The sequence below is a fragment of the Salvelinus namaycush genome, chromosome 27, assembly GCF_016432855.1.
Source record: "Salvelinus namaycush isolate Seneca chromosome 27, SaNama_1.0, whole genome shotgun sequence".
Lineage (NCBI taxonomy): Eukaryota > Metazoa > Chordata > Actinopteri > Salmoniformes > Salmonidae > Salvelinus > Salvelinus namaycush.
Window position 1 is genome coordinate 6,046,548 of NC_052333.1, and position 24,196 is coordinate 6,070,743.

General features: G+C 45.4%; 1 protein-coding gene across 1 annotated transcript in view; it reads left to right on the plus strand.

Moving 5' to 3' along the window:
* Positions 1-3,064: 3,064 nt before the first annotated feature.
* trps1 (trichorhinophalangeal syndrome I) overlaps positions 3,065-24,196 on the plus strand; it is a 191,116-nt gene continuing 169,984 nt past the window's right edge. The window contains exons 1-4 of the mRNA XM_038965811.1: positions 3,065-3,074; positions 5,687-6,798; positions 12,625-12,977; positions 13,029-13,838. Coding sequence (XP_038821739.1) covers positions 3,065-3,074; positions 5,687-6,798; positions 12,625-12,977; positions 13,029-13,838 — 2,285 coding nt within the window. The remainder of the gene's footprint in view (positions 3,075-5,686; positions 6,799-12,624; positions 12,978-13,028; positions 13,839-24,196) is intronic.

Here is a 24,196-nt window from a genome sequence, read left to right on the forward strand (position 1 = left end):
GATGCAAAATGATCAAATCATATCAAATTATATTTGTCACATGCGCCGAATACAACAGGTGTGGACCTTACCGTGAAATGCTTACTTACGAGCCCTTAACCAACAATGCTTTAAGAACTTAAGAAAAAAAAGGGTTAAGCAAAAAATAGATAAGTAAAAAAATTGAAAATAGAAAATAAAAGTAACAAATAATTAAACAGCAGCAGTAAAATAACAAGCGAGGGTATATACAAGCGACTGGAACGAGCTATAACAAACACTCACCTGGACAGTTTTATCTCAATCTCTTCATTCAAAGACTCAATCATGGACACTTTTATTGACAGCTGTGGATGCTTTGCGTGATGTATTGTTGTCTCTACCTTCTTGCCCTTTGTGCTGTTGTCTGTGCCCAATAATGTTTGTACCATGTTTTGTGCTGCTACCATGTTGTGTTGCTGCAATGTTGTGTTGCTACCATGTGTTGTCATGTTGTATTGCTACCATGCTGTGTTGTCATGTGTTGCTGCCATGCTATGTTGTTGTCTTAGGTCTCTCTTTATGTAGTGTTGTGTTGTCTCTCTTGTCGTGATGTGTGTTTTGTCCTATATTTTAATTGAATATATTTATATTTTTAATCCCAGCCCCCAACCCCGCAGGAGGCCTTTTGCCTTTTGGTAGGCCGTCATTGTAAGTAAGAATTTGTTCTTAACTGACTTGCCTAGTTAAATAAAGGTTAAATAAAAAATATATATACAGGGGGGTACCGGTACAGAGTCAATGTGGAGGCTATATACAGGGGGTACCGGTACAGAGTCAATGTGGAGGCTATATACAGGGGGTACCGGTACAGAGTCAATGTGGAGGCTATATACAGGGGGTACCGGTACAGAGTCAATGTGGAGGCTATATACAGGGGGTACCGGTACAGAGTCAATGTGGAGGCTATATACAGGGGGTACCGGTACAGAGTCAATGTGGAGGCTATATACAGGGGGTACCGGTACAGAGTCAATGTGGAGGCTATATACAGGGGGTACCGGTACAGAGTCAATGTGGAGGCTATATACAGGGGGTACCGGTACAGAGTCAATGTGGAGGCTATATACAGGGGGTACCGGTACAGAGTCAATGTGGAGGCTATATACAGGGGGTACCGGTACAGAGTCAATGTGGAGGTTATATACAGGGGGTACCGGTACAGAGTCAATGTGGAGGCTATATACAGGGGGTACCGGTACAGAGTCAATGTGGAGGCTATATACAGGGGGTACCGGTACAGAGTCAATGTGGAGGCTATATACAGGGGGTACCGGTACAGAGTCAATGTGGAGGCTATATACAGGGGGTACCGGTACAGAGTCAATGTGGAGGCTATATACAGGGGGTACCGGTACAGAGTCAATGTGGAGGCTATATACAGGGGGTACCGGTACAGAGTCAATGTGGAGGCTATATACAGGGGGTACCGGTACAGAGTCAATGTGGAGGCTATATACAGGGGGTACCGGTACAGAGTCAATGTGGAGGCTATATACAGGGGGTACCGGTACAGAGTCAATGTGGAGGCTATATACAGGGGGTACCGGTACAGAGTCAATGTGGAGGCTATATACAGGGGGTACCGGTACAGAGTCAATGTGGAGGCTATATACAGGGGGTACCGGTACAGAGTCAATGTGGAGGCTATATACAGGGTGTACCGGTACAGAGTCAATGTGGAGACTATATACAGGGGGTACCGGTACAGAGTCAATGTGGAGGCTATATACAGGGGGTACCGGTACAGAGTCAATGTGGAGGCTATATACAGGGGGTACCGGTACAGAGTCAATGTGGAGGCTATATACAGGGGGTACCGGTACAGAGTCAATGTGGAGGCTATATACAGGGGGGTACAGAGTCAATGTGGAGGCTATATACAGGGGGTACCGGTACAGAGTCAATGTGGAGGCTATATACAGGGGGTACCGGTACAGAGTCAATGTGGAGGCTATATACAGGGGGTACCGGTACAGAGTCAATGTGGAGGCTATATACAGGGGGGTACAGAGTCAATGTGGAGGCTATATACAGGGGGTACCGGTACAGAGTCAATGTGGAGGCTATATACAGGGGGTACCGGTACAGAGTCAATGTGGAGGCTATATACAGGGGGTACCGGTACAGAGTCAATGTGGAGGCTATATACAGGGGGTATCGGTACAGAGTCAATGTGGAGGCTATATACAGGGGGTATCGGTACAGAGTCAATGTGGAGGCTATATACAGGGGGTACCGGTACAGAGTCAATGTGCGGGGGCACCGGTTAGTTGATGTATTTGAGGTAATATGTACATGTAGGTAGAGTTTAAGTGACTAAGCATAGATTATAAACAGAGAGTAGCAGCAGTGTTAGCTGTTCAGGAGTCTTATGGCTTAGCTCTTAAGAAGCCTTTTGGACCTCCACTTGGCGCTCCGGTACCGCTTGCCGTGCGGTAGCAGAGAGACCAGTCTATGACTAGGGTGGCTGAAGTCTTTGACAATTTTTTAGGGTCTTTCTCTGACACCGCGTGGTATAGAGGTCCTGGATGGCAGGAAGCTTGGCCCCAATGATGTACTGGGCCGTACGTACTACCCTCTGTAGTGCCTTGCGGTCAGAGGCCAAGCAATTGCCGTACCAGGCAGAGATGTAACCAGTCAGGATGCTCTCGATGGTGCAGCTGTAGAACCTTTTGAGGATCTGAGGACCCATGCCAAATCTTTTAAGTCTCCCGATGGGGAATAGGCTTTGTCGTGACCTCTTCACGACTGTCTTGGTGTGCTTGGACCATGATAGTTTGTTGGTGACATGGATACCAAGGAACTTGAAGCTCTCAACCTGCTCTACTGCAGCCTCGTCGATGAGAATGGGGGTGTGCTCGGTGCTCCTTTTCCTGTAGTGTAATTGTATGACGTATCAGGGATAAGAACGTTTCTCTTTTATGAGTTGGGAGACATTTCATGCTAAATCACACTCCTCTGTTGAGGAACTTGAGCCGTGTATGGAATCACTAAAGCTCTGCTCTCACTGCTTCCTGGTGATATTACAAAAGAGCTAGACACAATGCTTCTGGGTAATGAACAGTGCTTTAGAAGATTATTTTGTCTGAGATGTGATTAAGGATGATATCAACATTTTTGGAGGGTTTACATTGATCCGAAGTTTATTGAAAGTAGAAATCCCGACGATTCTTCTGCTCTGTGTGGGGGTGGGATGAGAGGGACTATTTTGTTACCCACTAGTAGTCTAGTATTCTTCTGAACACAGATTAGCTGTCATTTTCCTTACTTTGACTATAGTGAAACATTGATTTGTTGTTGAATGACGATTCCATTGTTTGCTTGATAACCTTTTCCCCGCTCCATGTCAGCTCCTCGCCGGGCTGACATGCGTCAGGTACACTCTCTTTCTTGTGTAATATTTTTGAGTTAGCCTTTGGGCAAATTTTCAGAGAGGTTAATGATTGCAAGCCATTTCGAGGGGTGTGATTCGATAATGAGGCCATGAGAAAGCCATTCCAAACTCTGGGACAAATTTACACAATCCCCATAGTTTTCAGGTTTAATTTCAACTCTTGTAAGTGTCAGTTTTCGGGGTCAAAGTCTGTTGGTAGCGGATCGTAAGCCGTTTATTAAAAGTGTGTTTCTGCTGCATTGAAGTCATAGACCCAGAGAACAAGTTAAAAATAATGCATTTTAAACACTAGGCCAATTATTCTGGTTTCATTGTTGATTAATCAAGTTAATTCATTTATTTTGATTAATAACATGCTTTTGTAGTTGTACATTCCAGTTGTGGCAGAGTGATGGTAGAGATCCAACAGTGACTTGGTAGTGATTGAAACAGGGTAACTGGTGACATGTCGGTTGGAGCTGTTGCTTCACATTTTTCCTGCAGCTTTTATGAACACTGGTTGAGGCATTACAAACATACAGTGCTTTATTTAATACTCATTTTATTTACAACCTAAATTAGGAAATGACTCTCCATATGTTTCACTGGAGAAGAAATGAGACTGGCATTATGAGGAATTCTTAGCTCCCTGGATGGAGAGAATTGGGTTTTAGTGAACTTAGACACACACACACACACACACACACACACACACACACACACACACACACACACACACACACACACACACACTCACACTCACACGCACACACGCACACATGCACGCACGCACGCACGCACACACACACACACACACACACACAGAAACAAACTGAAAATTGCTCTCATGCTGATCCCCTCCGTCCTACAAATTCATTTCATTCAGTTTGTACCGTAGCAAATCTGACTTAATGGTTTGTTTTATTTCGTCCCCGTTCTCTGCTAGACATACACATGGACAGTAATCCAACATTATGATCACTTTCTGCATTCCTTATAACTTAATATTCAACTACTTTAGCTGCCACTTCACAAGCCTTATCATTAACTATAGGCACACAGATTTTACTGATCAAAATGCCATCAACAACGTTCAGCAACTGGTGTTGTTACTGGTTATAGAGGAGGAGTTCTGTTTATGGACCAGAGCTGAACGGCCGCCATTGTTTTAAGTTGTACAAAAAAATACCTGCTTTTTTGTATTTAGTGGAGGAACTCTTGAAAGTTTTTATGCGCTGATTGTGAGAGAGAGAGAGAGAGAGAGAGAGAGAGAGAGAGAGAGAGAGAGAGAGAGAGAGAGAGAAAGAGAGAGAGAGAGAGAGAGAGAGAGAGAGAGAGAGAGAGAGAGAGAGAGAGAGAGAGAGAGAGAGAGAGAGAAACTAAACTACCACTGTCTCCATCTTATTTGGTACAGCCTTCAATTGATGTGGTTCTTGAATAGAGATCCAGTTCACTTAATCATTTTCCCTCAGCCGTGGCATGCAGTTACATGGGGAGTCTATTCCTCTATGTTTAATATACCTATTCCTGTATATTTAATATACCTATTCCTCTATGTTTAATATACCTATTCCTCTATATTTAATATACCTATTCCCTTATATTTAATATACCTAATCCTCTATGTTTAATATACCTAATCCTCTATGTTTAATGTACCTATTCCTCTATGTTTAATGTACCTATCCTCTATGTTTAATATACCTATTCCTCTATGTTTAATATACCTATTCCTCTATGTTTAATATACCTATTCCTCTATGTTTAATATACCTATTCCTCTATGTTTAATATACCTATTCCTCTATGTTTAATATACCTATTCCTCTATGTTTAATATACCTATTCCTCTATGTTTAATATACCTAATCCTCTATGTTTAATATACATATTCCTCTATATTTAATATACCTATTCCTCTATGTTTAATATACCTATTCCTCTATGTTTAATATACCTATTCCTGTATGTTTAATATACCTATTCCTGTATGTTTAATATACCTATTCCTCTATATTTAATATACCTATTCCCTTATATTTAATATACCTATTCCTCTATGTTTAATATATCTATTCCTCTATGTTTAATATACCTATTCCTCTATGTTTAATATACCTATTCCTCTATGTTTAATATACCTATTCCTGTATGTTTAATATACCTATTCCTCTATGTTTAATATACCTATTCCCTTATATTTAATATACCTATTCCTCTATGTTTAATATACCTATTCCTCTATGTTTAATATACCTATTCCTCTATGTTTTAATATACCTATTGCTCAAGGAAGTGTGACACTAAAACATTCTGTCTGTCTGTCTGTGCTGCCTGCAGATATGGTGAGGAAAAAGAACCCCCCTTTGAGAAGCTTCGGCGGTGAGGAAGAAGGAGAAGGTGAGGCTCTGGCCGCGGAGGCCACCGGGCCGGATAGCGAGGACAGTGCCGGGAGCCGGTCCTCAGAGCCCAACGGTGCCGACGGGCTGCTGTCGGCCGAACTAGGCCGGGCCCACGTGCCAGTCCCAGACGAGCAGGAGGACTCCTGTTCCTCCCCGGGCTCCGTCTCAGGCTCCATCAAGCGGGACGGAGGAGGGAGGGGCGGTGGAGGAGTGGGAACAGCGGCGGCAGTCAACACCGACAGGCCTGTCTTTAATTACCCCAGCCACAAGAAGGGAGGAAATGTAGCGTCCTTCCCCTGCCATGAGGTGACAGACTCAGATCTGCCGGCGCTCCCATCCTGGGCCGGGCCCGACGGGGCTGTGTCTCTGTCTCTGCGCAGATCAGAACCAGATGATGGGGACGGGAGACAGGCACGCAGCCCGGCGGGGGAGCTGCTGCTGGGGAATGCCAGGGAGAGAGGAGGGGGAGAAAGGGTGGGTGTCAGGGAGGGGTTGTTGCTGGGCGCCCGAGGGAGGGGCGTCATCATCCAGGGCTTCACCAGTAACGGGGAGGACAAGGACCACTCCTACAGCCCCACAGGGGGGATCTCAGTCCACCAGGATGGGGTGGAGGGCTCTGGAAACCCCTTGCTACGCCCCCTCCACCCACATAGGGGGGCAGGCGAGGGGGCCGAGAACATCACGCCCAGCCCCCTGGGGGCCTGCTCTCCCAAACTGCAGGACTTCAAGTGCAACATCTGTGGGTACGGTTACTACGGGAACGACCCCACGGACCTGATCAAGCACTATCGGAAGTACCACCTGGGCCTGCACAACCGCACGCGGCAGGACGCAGAGCTGGACACTAAGATACTGGCCCTGCACAACATGGTGGGCTTCTCCCCACAGAGCCAACACGCCAAAGACACTACACGGCCCCCGTCTTACACCGCCCTGACCGGGGCACCACAGGACTCTACAGGGTCCCCACGCTTCTTACTTAACGGCACCTACGACGTGCAGGTAAATATGCTCTGCACCTGAAAGAAAGTTTGTTGGCATTCAACAGTGCGTTGGTTAGTGGTTGTCTGTTTGTCTTTCATAACTACTGAAAGGTACCAGAATCACCCATCAGTAGTACTGTATAACAGTACAGTTCCTACTCGACTAGATGCCCAGGCGTTATATTGCGTCAACCAATGGTTGCGTGCCACATCATTGACTGTGCAGTCGGTCATCAGATTGCTATATCATATGATGTGGTTAGCTGATATGTTGTGAATAGCTTTCCAGGCGTTGTAAGATCTGGCATGCGTCTGCAATGTAGTCTGCAGGAACTCAACCATTATCTGCATTGAAACCCAGGCCAGCCGGGGTTTGAGACTTGTCTCTTAGTGGGACATTTGAGTCATCAAAGTAACTGGACACCCATGGAGAGAGGCCTCATGGGAAGTGTAGTCGTTTTTATCACTGTAATAAATACAGTTGAAGTCGGAAGTTTACATACACCTTAGCCAAATACATTTAAACTCAGTTTTTCACAATTCCTGACATTTAATCCTATTAAAAAGTCCCTGTTTTAGGTCAGTTAGGATCACCACTTTATTTTAAGAATGTGAAATGTCAGAATAATAGTAGAGTGAATTATTTATTTCAGCTTTTATTTCTTTCATTACATTCCCAGTGGGTCAGAAGTTTACATACACTCAATGAGTGTATTTGGTAGCATTTCCTTTAAATTGTTTAACTTGGGTCAAACGTTTCGGGTAGCCTTCCACGAGCTTCCCACAATAAGTTGGGTGAATTTTGGCCCATTCCTCCTGACAGAGCTGGTGTAACTGAGTCAGGTTTGTAGGCCTCCTTGTTCGCACACGCTTTTTCAGTTCTGCCCACACAGTTTCTATAGGATTGAGGTCAGGGCTTTGTGATGGCCACTCCAATACCCTGCCTTTGTTGCCATTTTGCCACAACTTTGGAAGTATGCTTGGGGTCATTGTCCATTTGGAAGACCCATTTGCGACCAAGCTTTAACTTCCTGACTGATGTCTTGAGATGTTGCTTCAATATATCCACATCATTTTCCTACCTCATGATGACATCTATTTTGTGAAGTGCACCGGTCCCTCCTGAAGCAAAGCACCCCCACAACATGATGCTGCCACCCCCGTGCTTCACGGTTGGGATGGTGTTCTTCGGCTTTTAAGCCTCCCCCTTTTTCCTCCAAACATAACGATGGTCATTATAGCCAAACAGTTCTATTTTAGTTTCATCAGACCAGAGGACATTTCTCCAAAAAGTATGATCTTTGTCCCCATGTGCAGTTGCAAACCGTAGTCTGGCTTTTCTATGGCGGTTTTGGAGCAGTGGCTTCTACCTTGCTGAGCTGCCTTTCAGGTTATGTCGATATAGGACTCGTTTTACTGTGGATATAGATACTTTTGTACCTGTTACCTCCAGCATCTTCACAAGGTCCTTTGCTGTTGTTCTGAGATTGATTTGCACTTTTCGCACCAAAGTACGTTCATCTCTAGGAGACATAATGCGTCTCCTTCCTGAACGGTATGACGGCTGCGTGGTCCCATGGTGTTTATACTTGCATACTATTGTTTGTACAGATGACCGTGGTACCTTCAGGCGTTTGGAAATTGCTCCCAAGGATGAACCAGACTTGTGGAGGTCTACAATTGTTTTTCTGAGGTCTTGGCTAATTTCTTTAGAATTTCCCATGATGTCAAGCAAAGAGGCACTGAGTTTGAAGGTAGGCCTTGAAATACATCCACAGGTACACCTCCAATTGACTCAAATTATGTCAATTAGCCTATCAGAAGCTTCTAAAGCCATGACATAATTTTCTGCAATTTTCCAAGCTGTTTAAAGGCACAGTCAACTTAGTGTATGTAAACTTCTGACCCACTGGAATTGTGATACAGTGAAATAATCTGTCTGTAAACAGTTGTTGGAAAAATTACTTGTGTCATGCACAAAGTAGTTGTCTTAACCGACTTGCCAAAACTATAGTTTGTTAACCAAAAATTTGTGGAGTGGTTGATAAACAAGTTTTAATGGCTCCAACCTAAATGTATGTAAACTTCCGACTTCAACTGTACATCCCAACCTGAAACATTATGTTCATGGACTACACGTCCATAAAAATAACTATTTTATGACCCTCCATTTTGTAATAGCGCATTGTGGGCAGTCTGAGCTAATGTTTTTTGACCTAGAGAATAAATTGCTATGTTACTCACTGTTTTTTAGTTGAGCTTATTTGTAAAATGGTGTGTACTTCTTAGCTAATTTAATAGTTTAGTATTGACCAGGAATGATTTATAAATATGGTTTTAGGTTTTAGGACTATTTCTATCACTCTATGAGTTATTAAATTGATGATGCATAACTCTTCAAAATATAGCTACATCCATCTTATTTGTATTTGTTAGTTATTTGTTGTTATGAAAGCTTTTCTCATAATTTTTGTGTGTGATTTATTTTATTGGCGTACACAGGTTAATTTGTAAAGTGGCACAACCATTTAGCGATTTCCTTGTGTACAGAAATAAAAGTTTATATTGTATTAAGGGAATGCCTGCCAAACAAATATTGCACACATGGACCGTACAGTATGTGCACAGTTTGGGAGTCTTAAACATATGATCTAAAAAGAAAAGGGCCGTACATGACTCGGAGCCATTACCAGCCTCTGGTTGAAATGATTTCTTAGTAATCTTTGTCTCGCTATCCATATCAATTGGATGTCTCCGGGTTCGAATATTGTCATTATAAAAATTAAAAAAATGTAATACAATCATAAACACTGTTCTGTTTTCATCCCCTAGTGGGAATTTTCCATGCAGTAACATCGAAGACTGCTCATTTCTCATTACCCAATGAAAAGGGAGAAAATATTGTAGGGAAGGGAGAGGGAGCCAGTGAAAACAGGGAACTCGATTTATTTTAAACGAGGGGTAATGAACAGATGTCAGAGCCATTTATCTGCACAGCTTTCGCTGCATGCGGTTTCTCCCTCCACTTCAACAATGTCATGTTTACAATTCGAGTGGTGCATTTAACTCTAGTGTTCCTTGTAAATGAGGTGAGTTTGTCCCGGGGTCTGGGCCTCTTAATGCCATATCATACAGCAGGCAGGGCCATTTGGCCTTTTAGCCCACCACAGATTGTAATTATGCTACCTCTAATGTTGTTTTCCTCCTTGAAATATTCAGACTGTCTCGGACTAAGTGGGCTGATGTGTTGGTATGGCTGTCACCTTTTTTCTCTCTCTAATGGTCACGTCATGTTTGTGTGTGTGTGTGTGTGTGTGTGTGTGTGTGTGTGTGTGTGTGTGTGTGTGTGTGTGTGTGTGTGTGTGTGTGTGTGTGTGTGTGTGTGTGTGTGTGTGTGTGTGTGTGTGTGTGTGTGTGGAGTATTTGTGTGTATATGTGTCTGTGAGAAGAAAATCCCAGTGAATACCTGACCAGACAGACTTTTTGCATATTGTTATTTTTTTGGGATGCGTACCATTCCACACCCAAGTCAACGTTATGGGTGAACGTTTATTTTTAGCCTACTGCACATATACACTCTGAGAGAGCCTGCGGATATCACTTTATCATTTTTAAATATGATATTATAATCTTGTGATGCTGCTCTGGTCTAATGACACTTTACAGTCTCTGGACTCTGGAGACGTTGGCGAGGCACAGTAAGACTTTTACCCACTGATCCCGAGTAGATAGTTTCACTGCATTCAGAAGACAGAGAAGAACAGACTTCATAGGACTGTAGTAGGACTTCATAGGACTGTAGTAGTACTGCATTGTACTGTTGCAAAATCGCAACAAAGTACAGTCAATTATGTCATTTATGACAATCCCTCATGTAAGACAAGCTCCATTTTCCCCCACTTAAAATCCCCAAACTGTGTTAAAATACTACATGTTTTATACATTTATATTTCATTCCATCGCAGACATCTTCTGGTATTTCATTGTATTTATTTTATTGCTAATATTTCAGAGGACATTTGGCTTGACTGTGTAGACCAGTCATATAATAAATGGTGTATGTAGCTAATCTCTTCAGGCAGTTTTAGGAGAGACCCACTCTGTTTCAGTCTTTTTATTTAGATTTTATTTTACTTAACCTTCATTTAACTAGGCAAGTCAGTTAACAACACATTTTTATTTACCAAAAGGCAAAAGGCCTTCTACGGGGATGGGGTTTGAGATTAAAAGTCATTTCTCATCGTCTAGAAAATAACACCAGGCTGCTTTAACCGCACACCAGGATCAAGACCTCCCTCTTACACACACTGGATAACCTTCCCATTATAGAACGTCTCTGGCTCCGGGATATTTCACACAGCAACACTTATGTTTCCGATTTGAGCCATTTGTTGGAGACTTGGAGGTCATGGTGTGTAGGTTGTTGAAATTCAGGGAACATGTTCGATTGCAAGGTTGGTTTGGTTTTGTTGCGCTTACTAGACAACAACCTTGACTGCTGGATCCCTGCCAGGCACTCTCGATGTTCACGCTTGCACAAGCATCGAAAATACTTGGAAATAGAGATTGGATTTGTTGTGTATTATTAGGGAACAGGTGTTTCTTTAGTAGTATTCTGATATAAACCCCTTCGTTCTATCACACTGCTTCTGGTTGGCTGCATTGTCAACTTGATCATCAAAACGATCTCAAGTTTGCCACTTCTCTTCTTTAATAACACGAGGGAATTCATATTTGATCATGTCTAATAGACATTGTTATACAGCGCGTCTTACCATATAAAGCAGCTGCTCTTACCCCAGGTGTTCTAGTTTGTTCTATCAGCTGCTCTTACCCCAGGTGTTCTAGTTTGATCTGTCAGCTGCTCTTACCCCAGGTGTTCTAGATTGATCTATCAGCTGCTCTTACCCCAGGTGTTCTAGTTTGATCTGTCAGCTGCTTTTACTCCAGGTGTTCTAGTTTGATCTATCAGCTGCTCTTACCCCAGGTATTCTAGTTTGATCTGTCAGCTGCTCTTACCCCAGGTGTTCTAGTTTGATCTGTCAGCTGCTCTTACCCCAGGTGTTCTAGTTTGATCTGTCAGCTGCTCTTACCCCAGGTGTTCTAGATTGATCTATCAGCTGCTCTTACCCCAGGTGTTCTAGTTTGATCTGTCAGCTGCTTTTACTCCAGGTGTTCTAGTTTGATCTGTCAGCTGCTCTTACCCCAGGTGTTCTAGTTTGATCTATCAGCTGCTCTTACCCCAGGTGTTCTAGATTGTTCTATCAGCTGTTCTTACCCTAGGTGTTCTAGATTGTTCTATCAGCTGCTCTTACCCCAGATGTTCTAGATTGATCCCTAACATCTCCTTATCTGCTCAATTCAATTAATCCGAAAAACCATTCTAAACGGAGCTATACCTCTCTGTAGATATAGATAATAGATTATATAGATCATATGCTTTTATCTTCCTTCCTGGTATCATGGCCTTTTCGCGTAGCTTATTGTCTGGGTGGGTGATGTCATTAGTTTTTTTTTCAGTGTCTGTGTGACTGACTCACACATGTCTCTGTTTATATTCAAATATATATATATATATATATTTGCACACAAGAAAAAATAGAAAACAATATGATCAGACTTAAAAGACAAATGAAAATTGCGTGGAGCTCTTCCAAATATTTATTACAAAAAACAAAGAGTAGATTATTTATACATTTTTTACAAATTCTTACAAATAACAAATTACAAATAACACGAAGGAACACATAAGATAAAAGTAAATCAGGGGAAGAAAGGAAATAAATTCAAGTAAAATGCATAATCAACATGAGTTACAGAAGTTTCTTTCCTCATTGTGCTCCAGGTGACGCTGGGAGATACCTTCATCGGCATCGGGAGGAAGACTCCGGACTGTCAGGGAAACACCAAGTACTTCCGCTGCAAGTTCTGTAACTTCACCTACATGGGAAGCTCCTCAGTGGAGCTGGAGCAACACTTCCTTTCTGCCCACCCCAACAAGATGAAGTCCCAGCCCCCGCCGCTGCCGAACGACGACAAGCCCTCGGAAAGGAAGGGGAACTATGTGACACGGGGTGGTGGCGTGGAGGGGGCGGAACCGGGAAAGTGGGAGGACCGGGTCGCGGTCCGTGCGGAGGACGACTCGGTGGCTGGCTACTCCGTCCCCATCCACACCACAGACTCGCCGGGCAGGACGGGGTCCGACGGCGGGGCCACAGACTCCCCTGGCTGGACGGGGGCCGACGACAGGGCCACAGACTCGCCTGGCTGTACGGGGTCCGACGGCGGCGCCACAGCGTTGGCCTATTACTGGTGTAAGTACTGCAACTTCAGCTGTGAGTCGCCCAGCTCACAACGCCTCCTGGAGCATTATGAGAAGAGACACCGACAACCTGGAGGAGGAGGAGGGGGGACCAGGGAGGGCAGCCCAGCCAAGAGGGAGCGATGGAGCAGCAAATCCAGGGACGGAGAGAGAGACCCCCATAGCCGGAGGAAAGACAAGACAGGAACGAGTGGCTCGATGGGCGCAACGGACTCGGAGACGGTGGTGACCAGCTACAACTGCCAGTTCTGTGACTTCCGCTACTCCATGAACCACGGGCCTGAGGTTATTGTGGTGGCGCCTCTGCTCCGCCACTACCAGCAGGCCCACAGCATCCACAAATGCACCATCAAGCACTGCCCGTTCTGCCCGCGCGGCCTCTGCAGCCCTGAGAAGCACCTGGGGGAGATCTCCTACCCGTTTGCTTGCAGGAAGAGCGCATGCTCCCACTGCGTCCTCCTTTTCCTCCAGCTATCCCCCCAGGGTAGCTCCCCAACTCCCAGGCCCAGCGTCACCCACCTGTGTGACCAGTGTCCCTACGCCACCAGCGACATCGACCTGCTTCTGCTGCACTACGACAGCGTCCATGCCACCCACGGCGTGCTGGAGGTCAAGCCCGAGCAGGAGGGAGCTGAAATGGGGAGGTACTCGGCCCCTAAGGGCCCTCACGGGGAGCACTCATGCACCAAGTGCCATTTCATCACAGATGTGGAGGAGGAGATCTTCCGTCACTACAGGTGAGTAGTGGGAAGTTGAGTTGAGTTGGAGTTAGAATGTTATTAGAAAGACAAATTATAATACATGTGCAGAATTCTTGGAACTCCTTGGAACGCATTGGAACTCCTTAGAACTCCTTAGAACTGATTTGAACTCCTTAAAACTCATTGGAACTCCTTAGAACTCCTTGGAACTCCTTGAAATTCATTGGAACTCCTTAGAACTCCTTAGAACTCATTAGAACTCCTTAGAACTCCTTAGAACTCATTAGAACTCCTTGGAACTCCTTAGAACTTCTTGGAACTCCTTGAAACTCATTGGAACTCCTTAGAACTCCTTAGAACTCCTTGGAACTCCTTGAAACTCATTGGAACTCCTTAGAACTCCGTAGAACACCTTGGAACTCCTTGGAAGTCCTTGGAAGTCCTTGGAACTCAGTAGAACTTCTAGGAACTCATTGTGATGTCCCCTTTTACTCAATGCTCTCTTGTTGCTCACATGTTGTAGTTAGTCGACCGGTCGAGTAGTTAAAGGTTTGGAAAAATACATTCTTTAGGACCGTTCTTCTTATCTTCTTAACCATAGAACATACAGTAAACGCACCATTTTGACATATGTAGACATTGGTATGGTGCTCGATATAATGAATATGAGGTTGACAAGTGGTACAATGGACTTTTAAGGTTTGGTTCAGCTTCCAATTGAAAACCTGAGTATCATTGGTAATAATGTTAGTTTAGTATGGTATCATGCATCATGGCTCAGTGCTAGAATCCAGCTAGTGTAAGCATTGTTGACATTGTTCTTAGTTCAATTTAGGGTTATGAGATTATCTGTTTTTGTGACGTTGAATAAGTAAATCCAGTTTTGCTTATAATGAACAACAGACTTGCACAGTCACACACAGTACATGCAGTTAATCAACTTTAGGGAATCAATAGTGAATTGTTTAAAGTCAGGTAATTCTGTAACCCCTTTGTGGGTTTAGATTTAGTCTTGCCTTTGGCAGGTGTGGATCCGTGTGTTTGGGTGCGTGTGTGTTTGTGTGTGTGTATGCATGTGTCTATGTATGCGTGCATGCCTGCTTGTGTGCATGTGTGTTTGTCTGAGGACAACTGCCACTTAAGATAACTGCCACTGAAATCAGGAATTGCACTCTATTGCACTATGTAATACCTCGACATAAGATATCAATTACATTAAACCAATTACATTCTGTTTCAGCTCAGCCGCCTGTTTAGATTCGGCTGTTTTGGAATGTATTGATAGAAGTGAGTCTTGTGCAGTAGCTTGATCCATATGTCCACTTGAAGCTTTTACAGATACAGTGCCAGAGCGCTGAGAAATCAATAGGTGGGTATAAATGCAACAAACCGTGTCTTCTCGGGATATATAAGATGATTCTACACTGAGTCAGGGGAAACATATTCATACTGAGTTAGCCAGATGGTCAGGGGAAACGTATTCATACTGAGTTAGCCAGCAGGTCAGGGGATACGTACTCATACTGAGTTAGCCAGCAGGTCAGGGGATACGTACTCATACTGAGTTAGCCAGCAGGTCAGGGGAAACGTATTCGTACTGAGTTAGCCAGCAGGTCAGGGGATACGTACTCATACTGAGTTAGCCAGCAGGTCAGGGGAAACGTATTCATACTGAGTTAGCCAGCAGGTCAGGGGATACGTACTCATACTGAGTTAGCCAGCAGGTCAGGGGATACGTACTCATACTGAGTTAGCCAGCAGGTCAGGGGAAACGTATTCGTACTGAGTTAGCCAGCAGGTCAGGGGATACGTACTCATACTGAGTTAGCCAGCAGGTCAGGGGAAACGTATTCATACTGAGTTAGCCAGCAGGTCAGGGGAAACGTATTCATACTGAGTTAGCCAGCAGGTCAGGGGATACGTACTCATACTGAGTTAGCCAGCAGGTCAGGGAAAACGTATTCATACTGAGTTAGCCAGCAGGTCAGGGGATACGTACTCATACTGAGTTAGCCAGCAGGTCAGGGGAAACTTATTCATACTGAGTTAGCCAGCAGGTCAGGGGATATGTACTCATACTGAGTTAGCCAGCAGGTCAGGGGAAACGTATTCATACTGAGTTAGCCAGATGGTCAGGGGAAACATATTTATAAAGCTTGCCCTTTTCTTCAGTTATTAACTTTTAGTTTGGCTTTTTTTACTTATTTAGTAGTCTTTGTAAGTGTGATTATTTCAATCTCACTGATTAACCTATCACTTGTTGAAGGCTGATTTTCTGCAATGCTTTTAAAATGTTCACCTCTCCAGACAAAGTCCAGCTCAGTCCTCACTGTTGGGGTGAATGGTTGCTAGATCGAATCCCCAAGCTGATAATGTAAAAATCTGTCGTTCTGCCCCTGAACAAGGTAGTTAACCCACTGTTCCTAGGCTGTCATTGTAAATAAGAATTTGTTCTTAACTGACTTGCCGAGTTAAATAAAGGTTAAATTAAACCATGTTTTACCCCTAGACTCTCCAGCTCAGACCCCCCCAGTCCTAGACCATCACTCCCTTGTTTGCTTCTATCTATACAGTCTACAGGGTTAGGGAAACCCTTCCAGCTCCCTCCTCCCCCTCCTCCTACTCCTCAGGGAGAGGGGCACCGGCAGCCCAGTTACCAGTCGTGCTGGGCCAGAGTTTCCATTTCCTCTGTGATGTCAGGGGGATCTGTCCGTCACACTGGTGGGATTCAGTCCAGTTCACCTCACAGCACCAGACCCTCGTAAAATACCCAGTATTGAGTGCGTTCACTAGTGCATAGCTAAGGGAGTTTCATTTCATAGCGCACAAATTACATCCACTCAATACTTTTACTGACACAGACATTGGTTTTTTAGCCCCAAACACCTGTTTATTGTAAAAAATATATATAAAAGCATTTGAATGTATTTTACAGAGAGTGCAGATACTCCAATCACATTGAGTACAATGGTGCCATAGCATCAGTAGTGCCATGTCATCAGTAGTGCCATACCATCAGTAGTGCCATACCATCAGTAGTGCCATACCATCAGTAATGCCATACCATCAGTAGTGCCATATCATCAGTAGTGCCATACCATCAGTAGTGCCATACCATCAGTAGTGCCATACCATCAGCAGTGCCATACCATCAGCAGTGCCATACCATCAGTAGTGTCATACCATCAGTAGTGCCATACCATCAGTGGTGCCATACCATCAGTAGTGCCATACCATCAGTAGTGCCATGTCATCAGTAGTGCCATGTCATCAGTATTGCCATACCATCAGTAGTGCCATACCATCAGTAGTGCCATACCATCAGTAGTGCCATACCATCAATGGTGCCATATCATGTTTCCTTTACTGACATTATTTTCTACATGGGGACATTTTGTTGCAGTGTCATGTACACGTTTAAAATGGCGTTTAAATACAAAACAAATTGACAATACAACTTTAAGAACAGTTACATACCAATAAAAAGAGACTAGCCTGCTGGCCTTACTGGGTGGATAGGAACATTAGCCTGCTGGCCTTACTGGGTGGATAGGAACATTAGCCTGCTGGTCTTACTGGGTGGATAGGAACATTAGCCTGCTGGCCTTACTGGGTAGATAGGAACATTAGCCTGCTGGCCTTACTGAGTCTATAGGAACATTAGCCTGCTGGCCTTACTGGGTGGATAGGAACATTAGCCTGCTGGCCTTACTGGGTGGATAGGAACATTAGCCTGCTGGCCTCACTGGGTGGATAGGAACATTAGCCTGCTGTCCTTACTGGGTCTATAGGAACATTAGCCTGCTGGCCTTACTGGGTGGATAGGAACATTAGCCTGCTGTCCTTACTGGGTGGATAGGAACATTAGCCTGCTGGTCTTACTGGGTGGATAGGAACATTAGCCTGCTGGCCTCACTGGGTGGATAGGAACATTAGCCTGCTGTCCTTACTGGGTCTATAGGAACATTAGCCTGCTGGCCTTACTGGGTGGATAGGAACATTAGCCTGCTGTCCTTACTGAGTGGATAGGAACATTAGCCTGCTGGTCTTACTGAGTCTATAGGAACATTAGCCTGCTGGCCTTACTGAGTCTATAGGAACATTAGCCTGCTGGCCTTACTGGGTGGATAGGAACATTAGCCTGCTGGCCGTACTGGGTCTATAGGAACATTAGCCTGCTGGCCTTACTGGGTGGATAGGAACATTAGCCTGCTGGTCTTACTGAGTCTATAGGAACATTAGCCTGCTGGCCTTACTGAGTCTATAGGAACATTAGCCTGCTGGCCTCACTGAGTCTATAGGAACATTAGCCTGCTGGCCTTACTGGGTGGATAGGAACATTAGCCTGCTGTCCTTACTGGGTCTATAGGAACATTAGCCTGCTGGCCTTACTGGGTGGATAGGAACATTAGCCTGCTGGCCTCACTGGGTGGATAGGAACATTAGCCTGCTGGTCTTACTGGGTGGATAGGAACATTAGCCTGCTGTCCTTACTGAGTGGATAGGAACATTAGCCTGCTGGCCTTACTGAGTCTATAGGAACATTAGCCTGCTGGCCTTACTGGGTGGATAGGAACATTAGCCTGCTGGCCGTACTGGGTCTATAGGAACATTAGCCTGCTGGCCTTACTGGGTGGATAGGAACATTAGCCTGCTGGTCTTACTGAGTCTATAGGAACATTAGCCTGCTGGCCTTACTGAGTCTATAGGAACATTAGCCTGCTGGCCTTACTGAGTGGATAGGAACATTAGCCTGCTGGCCTTACTGAGTCTATAGGAACATTAGCCTGCTGGTCTTACTGGGTGGATAGGAACATTAGACTGCTGGTCTTACTGGGTGGATAGGAACATTAGCCTGCTGGTCTTACTGGGTGGATTAGGAACATTAGCCTGCTGGTCTTACTGAGTCTATAGGAACATTAGCCTGCTGGTCTTACTGGGTGGATAGGAACATTAGACTGCTGGTCTTACTGGGTGGATAGGAACATTAGCCTGCTGGTCTTACTGAGTCTATAGGAACATTAGCCTGCTGGCCTTACTGAGTCTATAGGAACATTAGCCTGCTGGTCTTACTGGGTGGATAGGAACATTAGACTGCTGGTCTTACTGGGTGGATAGGAACATTAGCCTGCTGTCCTTACTGAGTGGATAGGAACATTAGCCTGCTGACCTTACTGAGTGGATAGGAACATTAGCCTGCTGGTCTTACTGGGTGGATAGGAACATTAGACTGCTGGTCTTACTGGGTGGATAGGAACATTAGCCTGCTGGCCTTACTGAGTCGATAGGAACATTAGCCTGCTGGTCTTACTGGGTGGATAGGAACATTAGCCTGCTGGTCTTACTGGGTGGATAGGAACATTAGCCTGCTGTCCTTACTGGGTGGATAGGAACATTAGCCTGCTGGTCTTACTGAGTCAATAGGAACATTAGCCTGCTGACCTTACTGGGTGGATAGGAACATTAGCCTGCTGAACTTACTGGGTAGATAGGAACATTAGCCTGCTGGCCTTACTGGGTGGATAGGAACATTAGCCTGCTGGTCTTACTGAGTCAATAGGAACATTAGCCTGCTGACCTTACTGAGTCTATAGGAACATTAGCCTGCTGGCCTTACTGGGTGGATAGGAACATTAGCCTGCTGTCCTTACTGGGTGGATAGGAACATTAGCCTGCTGGCCTTACTGAGTCTATAGGAACATTAGACTGCTGGTCTTACTGGGTGGATAGGAACATTAGCCTGCTGGTCTTACTGGGTAGATAGGAACATTAGCCTGCTGTCCTTACTGGGTAGATAGGAACATTAGCCTGCTGACCTTACTGGGTAGATAGGAACATTAGCCTGCTGACCTTACTGAGTCTATAGGAACATTAGCCTGCTGGCCTTACTGGGTAGATAGGAACATTAGCCTGCTGGCCTTACTGGGTAGATAGGAACATTAGCCTGCTGGTCTTACTGAGTCAATAGGAACATTAGCCTGCTGACCTTACTGAGTCTATAGGAACATTAGCCTGCTGGTCTTACTGGGTGGATAGGAACATTAGCCTGCTGGCCTTACTGAGTCTATAGGAACATTAGCCTGCTGGCCTTACTGGGTCTATAGGAACATTAGCCTGCTGACCTTACTGGGTCTATAGGAACATTAGCCTGCTGTCCTTACTGGGTGGATAGGAACATTAGCCTGCTGGCCTTACTGGGTGGATAGGAACATTAGCCTGCTGACCTTACTGGGTGGATAGGAACATTAGCCTGCTGGCCTTACTGGGTCTATAGGAACATTAGCCTGCTGACCTTACTGAGTCTATAGGAACATTAGCCTGCTGTCCTTACTGAGTCTATAGGAACATTAGCCTGCTGGTCTTACTGGGTGGATAGGAACATTAGCCTGCTGACCTTACTGAGTCTATAGGAACATTAGCCTGCTGGTCTTACTGAGTGGATAGGAACATTAGCCTGCTGTCCTTACTGGGTCTATAGGAACATTAGCCTGCTGGCCTTACTGGGTGGATAGGAACATTAGCCTGCTGGCCTTACTGAGTCTATAGGAACATTAGCCTGCTGTCCTTACTGAGTGGATAGGAACATTAGCCTGCTGGTCTTACTGAGTTGATAGGAACATTAGCCTGCTGGCCTTACTGAGTCTATAGGAACATTAGCCTGCTGGCCTTACTGAGTCTATAGGAACATTAGCCTGCTGTCCTTACTGAGTGGATAGGAACATTAGCCTGCTGGTCTTACTGAGTCTATAGGAACATTAGCCTGCTGGCCTTACTGAGTCTATAGGAACATTAGCCTGCTGGCCTTACTGGGTGGATAGGAACATTAGCCTGCTGGTCTTACTGGGTCTATAGGAACATTAGCCTGCTGGCCTTACTGAGTCTATAGGAACATTAGCCTGCTGGCCTCACTGGGTGGATAGTAACATTAGCCTGTTGGCCTTACTGGGTCTATAGGAACATTAGCCTGCTGGCCTTACTGGGTGGATAGGAACATTAGCCTGCTGGCCTTACTGGGTGGATAGGAACATTAGCCTGCTGGCCGTACTGGGTGGATAGGAACATTAGCCTGCTGGTCTTACTGAGTCTATAGGAACATTAGCCTGCTGGCCTTACTGGGTGGATAGGAACATTAGCCTGCTGGTCTTACTGAGTCTATAGGAACGTTAGCCTGCTGGCCTTACTGGGTGGATAGGAACATTAGCCTGCTGGTCTTACTGAGTCTATAGGAACATTAGCCTGCTGGCCTTACTGGGTGGATAGGAACATTAGCCTGCTGTCCTTACTGAGTGGATAGGAACATTAGCCTGCTGACCTTACTGAGTGGATAGGAACATTAGCCTGCTGGCCTTACTGGGTGGATAGGAACATTAGACTGCTGGTCTTACTGGGTGGATAGGAACATTAGCCTGCTGGTCTTACTGGGTGGATAGGAACATTAGCCTGCTGGTCTTACTGAGTCTATAGGAACATTAGCCTGCTGGTCTTACTGGGTCTATAGGAACATTAGCCTGCTGACCTTACTGAGTCTATAGGAACATTAGCCTGCTGTCCTTACTGAGTCTATAGGAACATTAGCCTGCTGGTCTTACTGGGTGGATAGGAACATTAGCCTGCTGACCTTACTGAGTCTATAGGAACATTAGCCTGCTGGCCTTACTGGGTGGATAGGAACATTAGCCTGCTGTCCTTACTGGGTCTATAGGAACATTAGCCTGCTGGCCTTACTGGGTGGATAGGAACATTAGCCTGCTGGTCTTACTGAGTGGATAGGAACATTAGCCTGCTGGCCTTACTGAGTCTATAGGCACATTAGCCTGCTGTCCTTACTGAGTGGATAGGAACATTAGCCTGCTGGTCTTACTGAGTTGATAGGAACATTAGCCTGCTGGCCTTACTGAGTCTATAGGAACATTAGCCTGCTGTCCTTACTGGGTGGATAGGAACATTAGCCTGCTGGTCTTACTGAGTTGATAGGAACATTAGCCTGCTGGCCTTACTGAGTCTATAGGAACATTAGCCTGCTGGCCTTACTGAGTCTATAGGAACATTAGCCTGCTGTCCTTACTGAGTGGATAGGAACATTAGCCTGCTGGTCTTACTGAGTCTATAGGAACATTAGCCTGCTGGCCTTACTGAGTCTATAGGAACATTAGCCTGCTGGCCTTACTGGGTGGATAGGAACATTAGCCTGCTGGTCTTACTGGGTCTATAGGAACATTAGCCTGCTGGCCTTACTGAGTCTATAGGAACATTAGCCTGCTGGCCTCACTGGGTGGATAGGAACATTAGCCTGCTGGCCTTACTGGGTCTATAGGAACATTAGCCTGCTGGCCTTACTGGGTGGATAGGAACATTAGCCTGCTGGCCTTACTGGGTGGATAGGAACATTAGCCTGCTGGCCGTACTGGGTCTATAGGAACATTAGCCTGCTGGCCTTACTGGGTGGATAGGAACATTAGCCTGCTGGTCTTACTGAGTCTATAGGAACATTAGCCTGCTGACCTTACTGGGTGGATAGGAACATTAGCCTGCTGGCCTTACTGGGTAGATAGGAACATTAGCCTGCTGGCCTTACTGAGTTGATAGGAACATTAGCCTGCTGGCCTTACTGAGTCTATAGGAACATTAGCCTGCTGGCCTTACTGAGTCTATAGGAACATTAGCCTGCTGTCCTTACTGAGTGGATAGGAACATTAGCCTGCTGGTCTTACTGAGTCTATAGGAACATTAGCCTGCTGGCCTTACTGAGTCTATAGGAACATTAGCCTGCTGGCCTTACTGGGTGGATAGGAACATTAGCCTGCTGGTCTTACTGGGTCTATAGGAACATTAGCCTGCTGGCCTTACTGAGTCTATAGGAACATTAGCCTGCTGGCCTCACTGGGTGGATAGTAACATTAGCCTGTTGGCCTTACTGGGTCTATAGGAACATTAGCCTGCTGGCCTTACTGGGTGGATAGGAACATTAGCCTGCTGGCCTTACTGGGTGGATAGGAACATTAGCCTGCTGGCCGTACTGGGTGGATAGGAACATTAGCCTGCTGGTCTTACTGAGTCTATAGGAACATTAGCCTGCTGGCCTTACTGGGTGGATAGGAACATTAGCCTGCTGGTCTTACTGAGTCTATAGGAACGTTAGCCTGCTGGCCTTACTGGGTGGATAGGAACATTAGCCTGCTGGTCTTACTGAGTCTATAGGAACATTAGCCTGCTGGCCTTACTGGGTGGATAGGAACATTAGCCTGCTGTCCTTACTGAGTGGATAGGAACATTAGCCTGCTGGTCTTACTGAGTCTATAGGAACATTAGCCTGCTGGTCTTACTGGGTCTATAGGAACATTAGCCTGCTGACCTTACTGAGTCTATAGGAACATTAGCCTGCTGTCCTTACTGAGTCTATAGGAACATTAGCCTGCTGGTCTTACTGGGTGGATAGGAACATTAGCCTGCTGACCTTACTGAGTCTATAGGAACATTAGCCTGCTGGCCTTACTGGGTGGATAGGAACATTAGCCTGCTGTCCTTACTGGGTCTATAGGAACATTAGCCTGCTGGCCTTACTGGGTGGATAGGAACATTAGCCTGCTGGTCTTACTGAGTGGATAGGAACATTAGCCTGCTGGCCTTACTGAGTCTATAGGAACATTAGCCTGCTGTCCTTACTGAGTGGATAGGAACATTAGCCTGCTGGTCTTACTGAGTTGATAGGAACATTAGCCTGCTGGCCTTACTGAGTCTATAGGAACATTAGCCTGCTGTCCTTACTGGGTGGATAGGAACATTAGCCTGCTGGTCTTACTGAGTTGATAGGAACATTAGCCTGCTGGCCTTACTGAGTCTATAGGAACATTAGCCTGCTGGCCTTACTGAGTCTATAGGAACATTAGCCTGCTGTCCTTACTGAGTGGATAGGAACATTAGCCTGCTGGTCTTACTGAGTCTATAGGAACATTAGCCTGCTGGCCTTACTGAGTCTATAGGAACATTAGCCTGCTGGCCTTACTGGGTGGATAGGAACATTAGCCTGCTGGTCTTACTGGGTCTATAGGAACATTAGCCTGCTGGCCTTACTGAGTCTATAGGAACATTAGCCTGCTGGCCTCACTGGGTGGATAGGAACATTAGCCTGCTGGCCTTACTGGGTCTATAGGAACATTAGCCTGCTGGCCTTACTGGGTGGATAGGAACATTAGCCTGCTGGCCTTACTGGGTGGATAGGAACATTAGCCTGCTGGCCGTACTGGGTCTATAGGAACATTAGCCTGCTGGCCTTACTGGGTGGATAGGAACATTAGCCTGCTGGTCTTACTGAGTCTATAGGAACATTAGCCTGCTGACCTTACTGGGTGGATAGGAACATTAGCCTGCTGGCCTTACTGGGTAGATAGGAACAT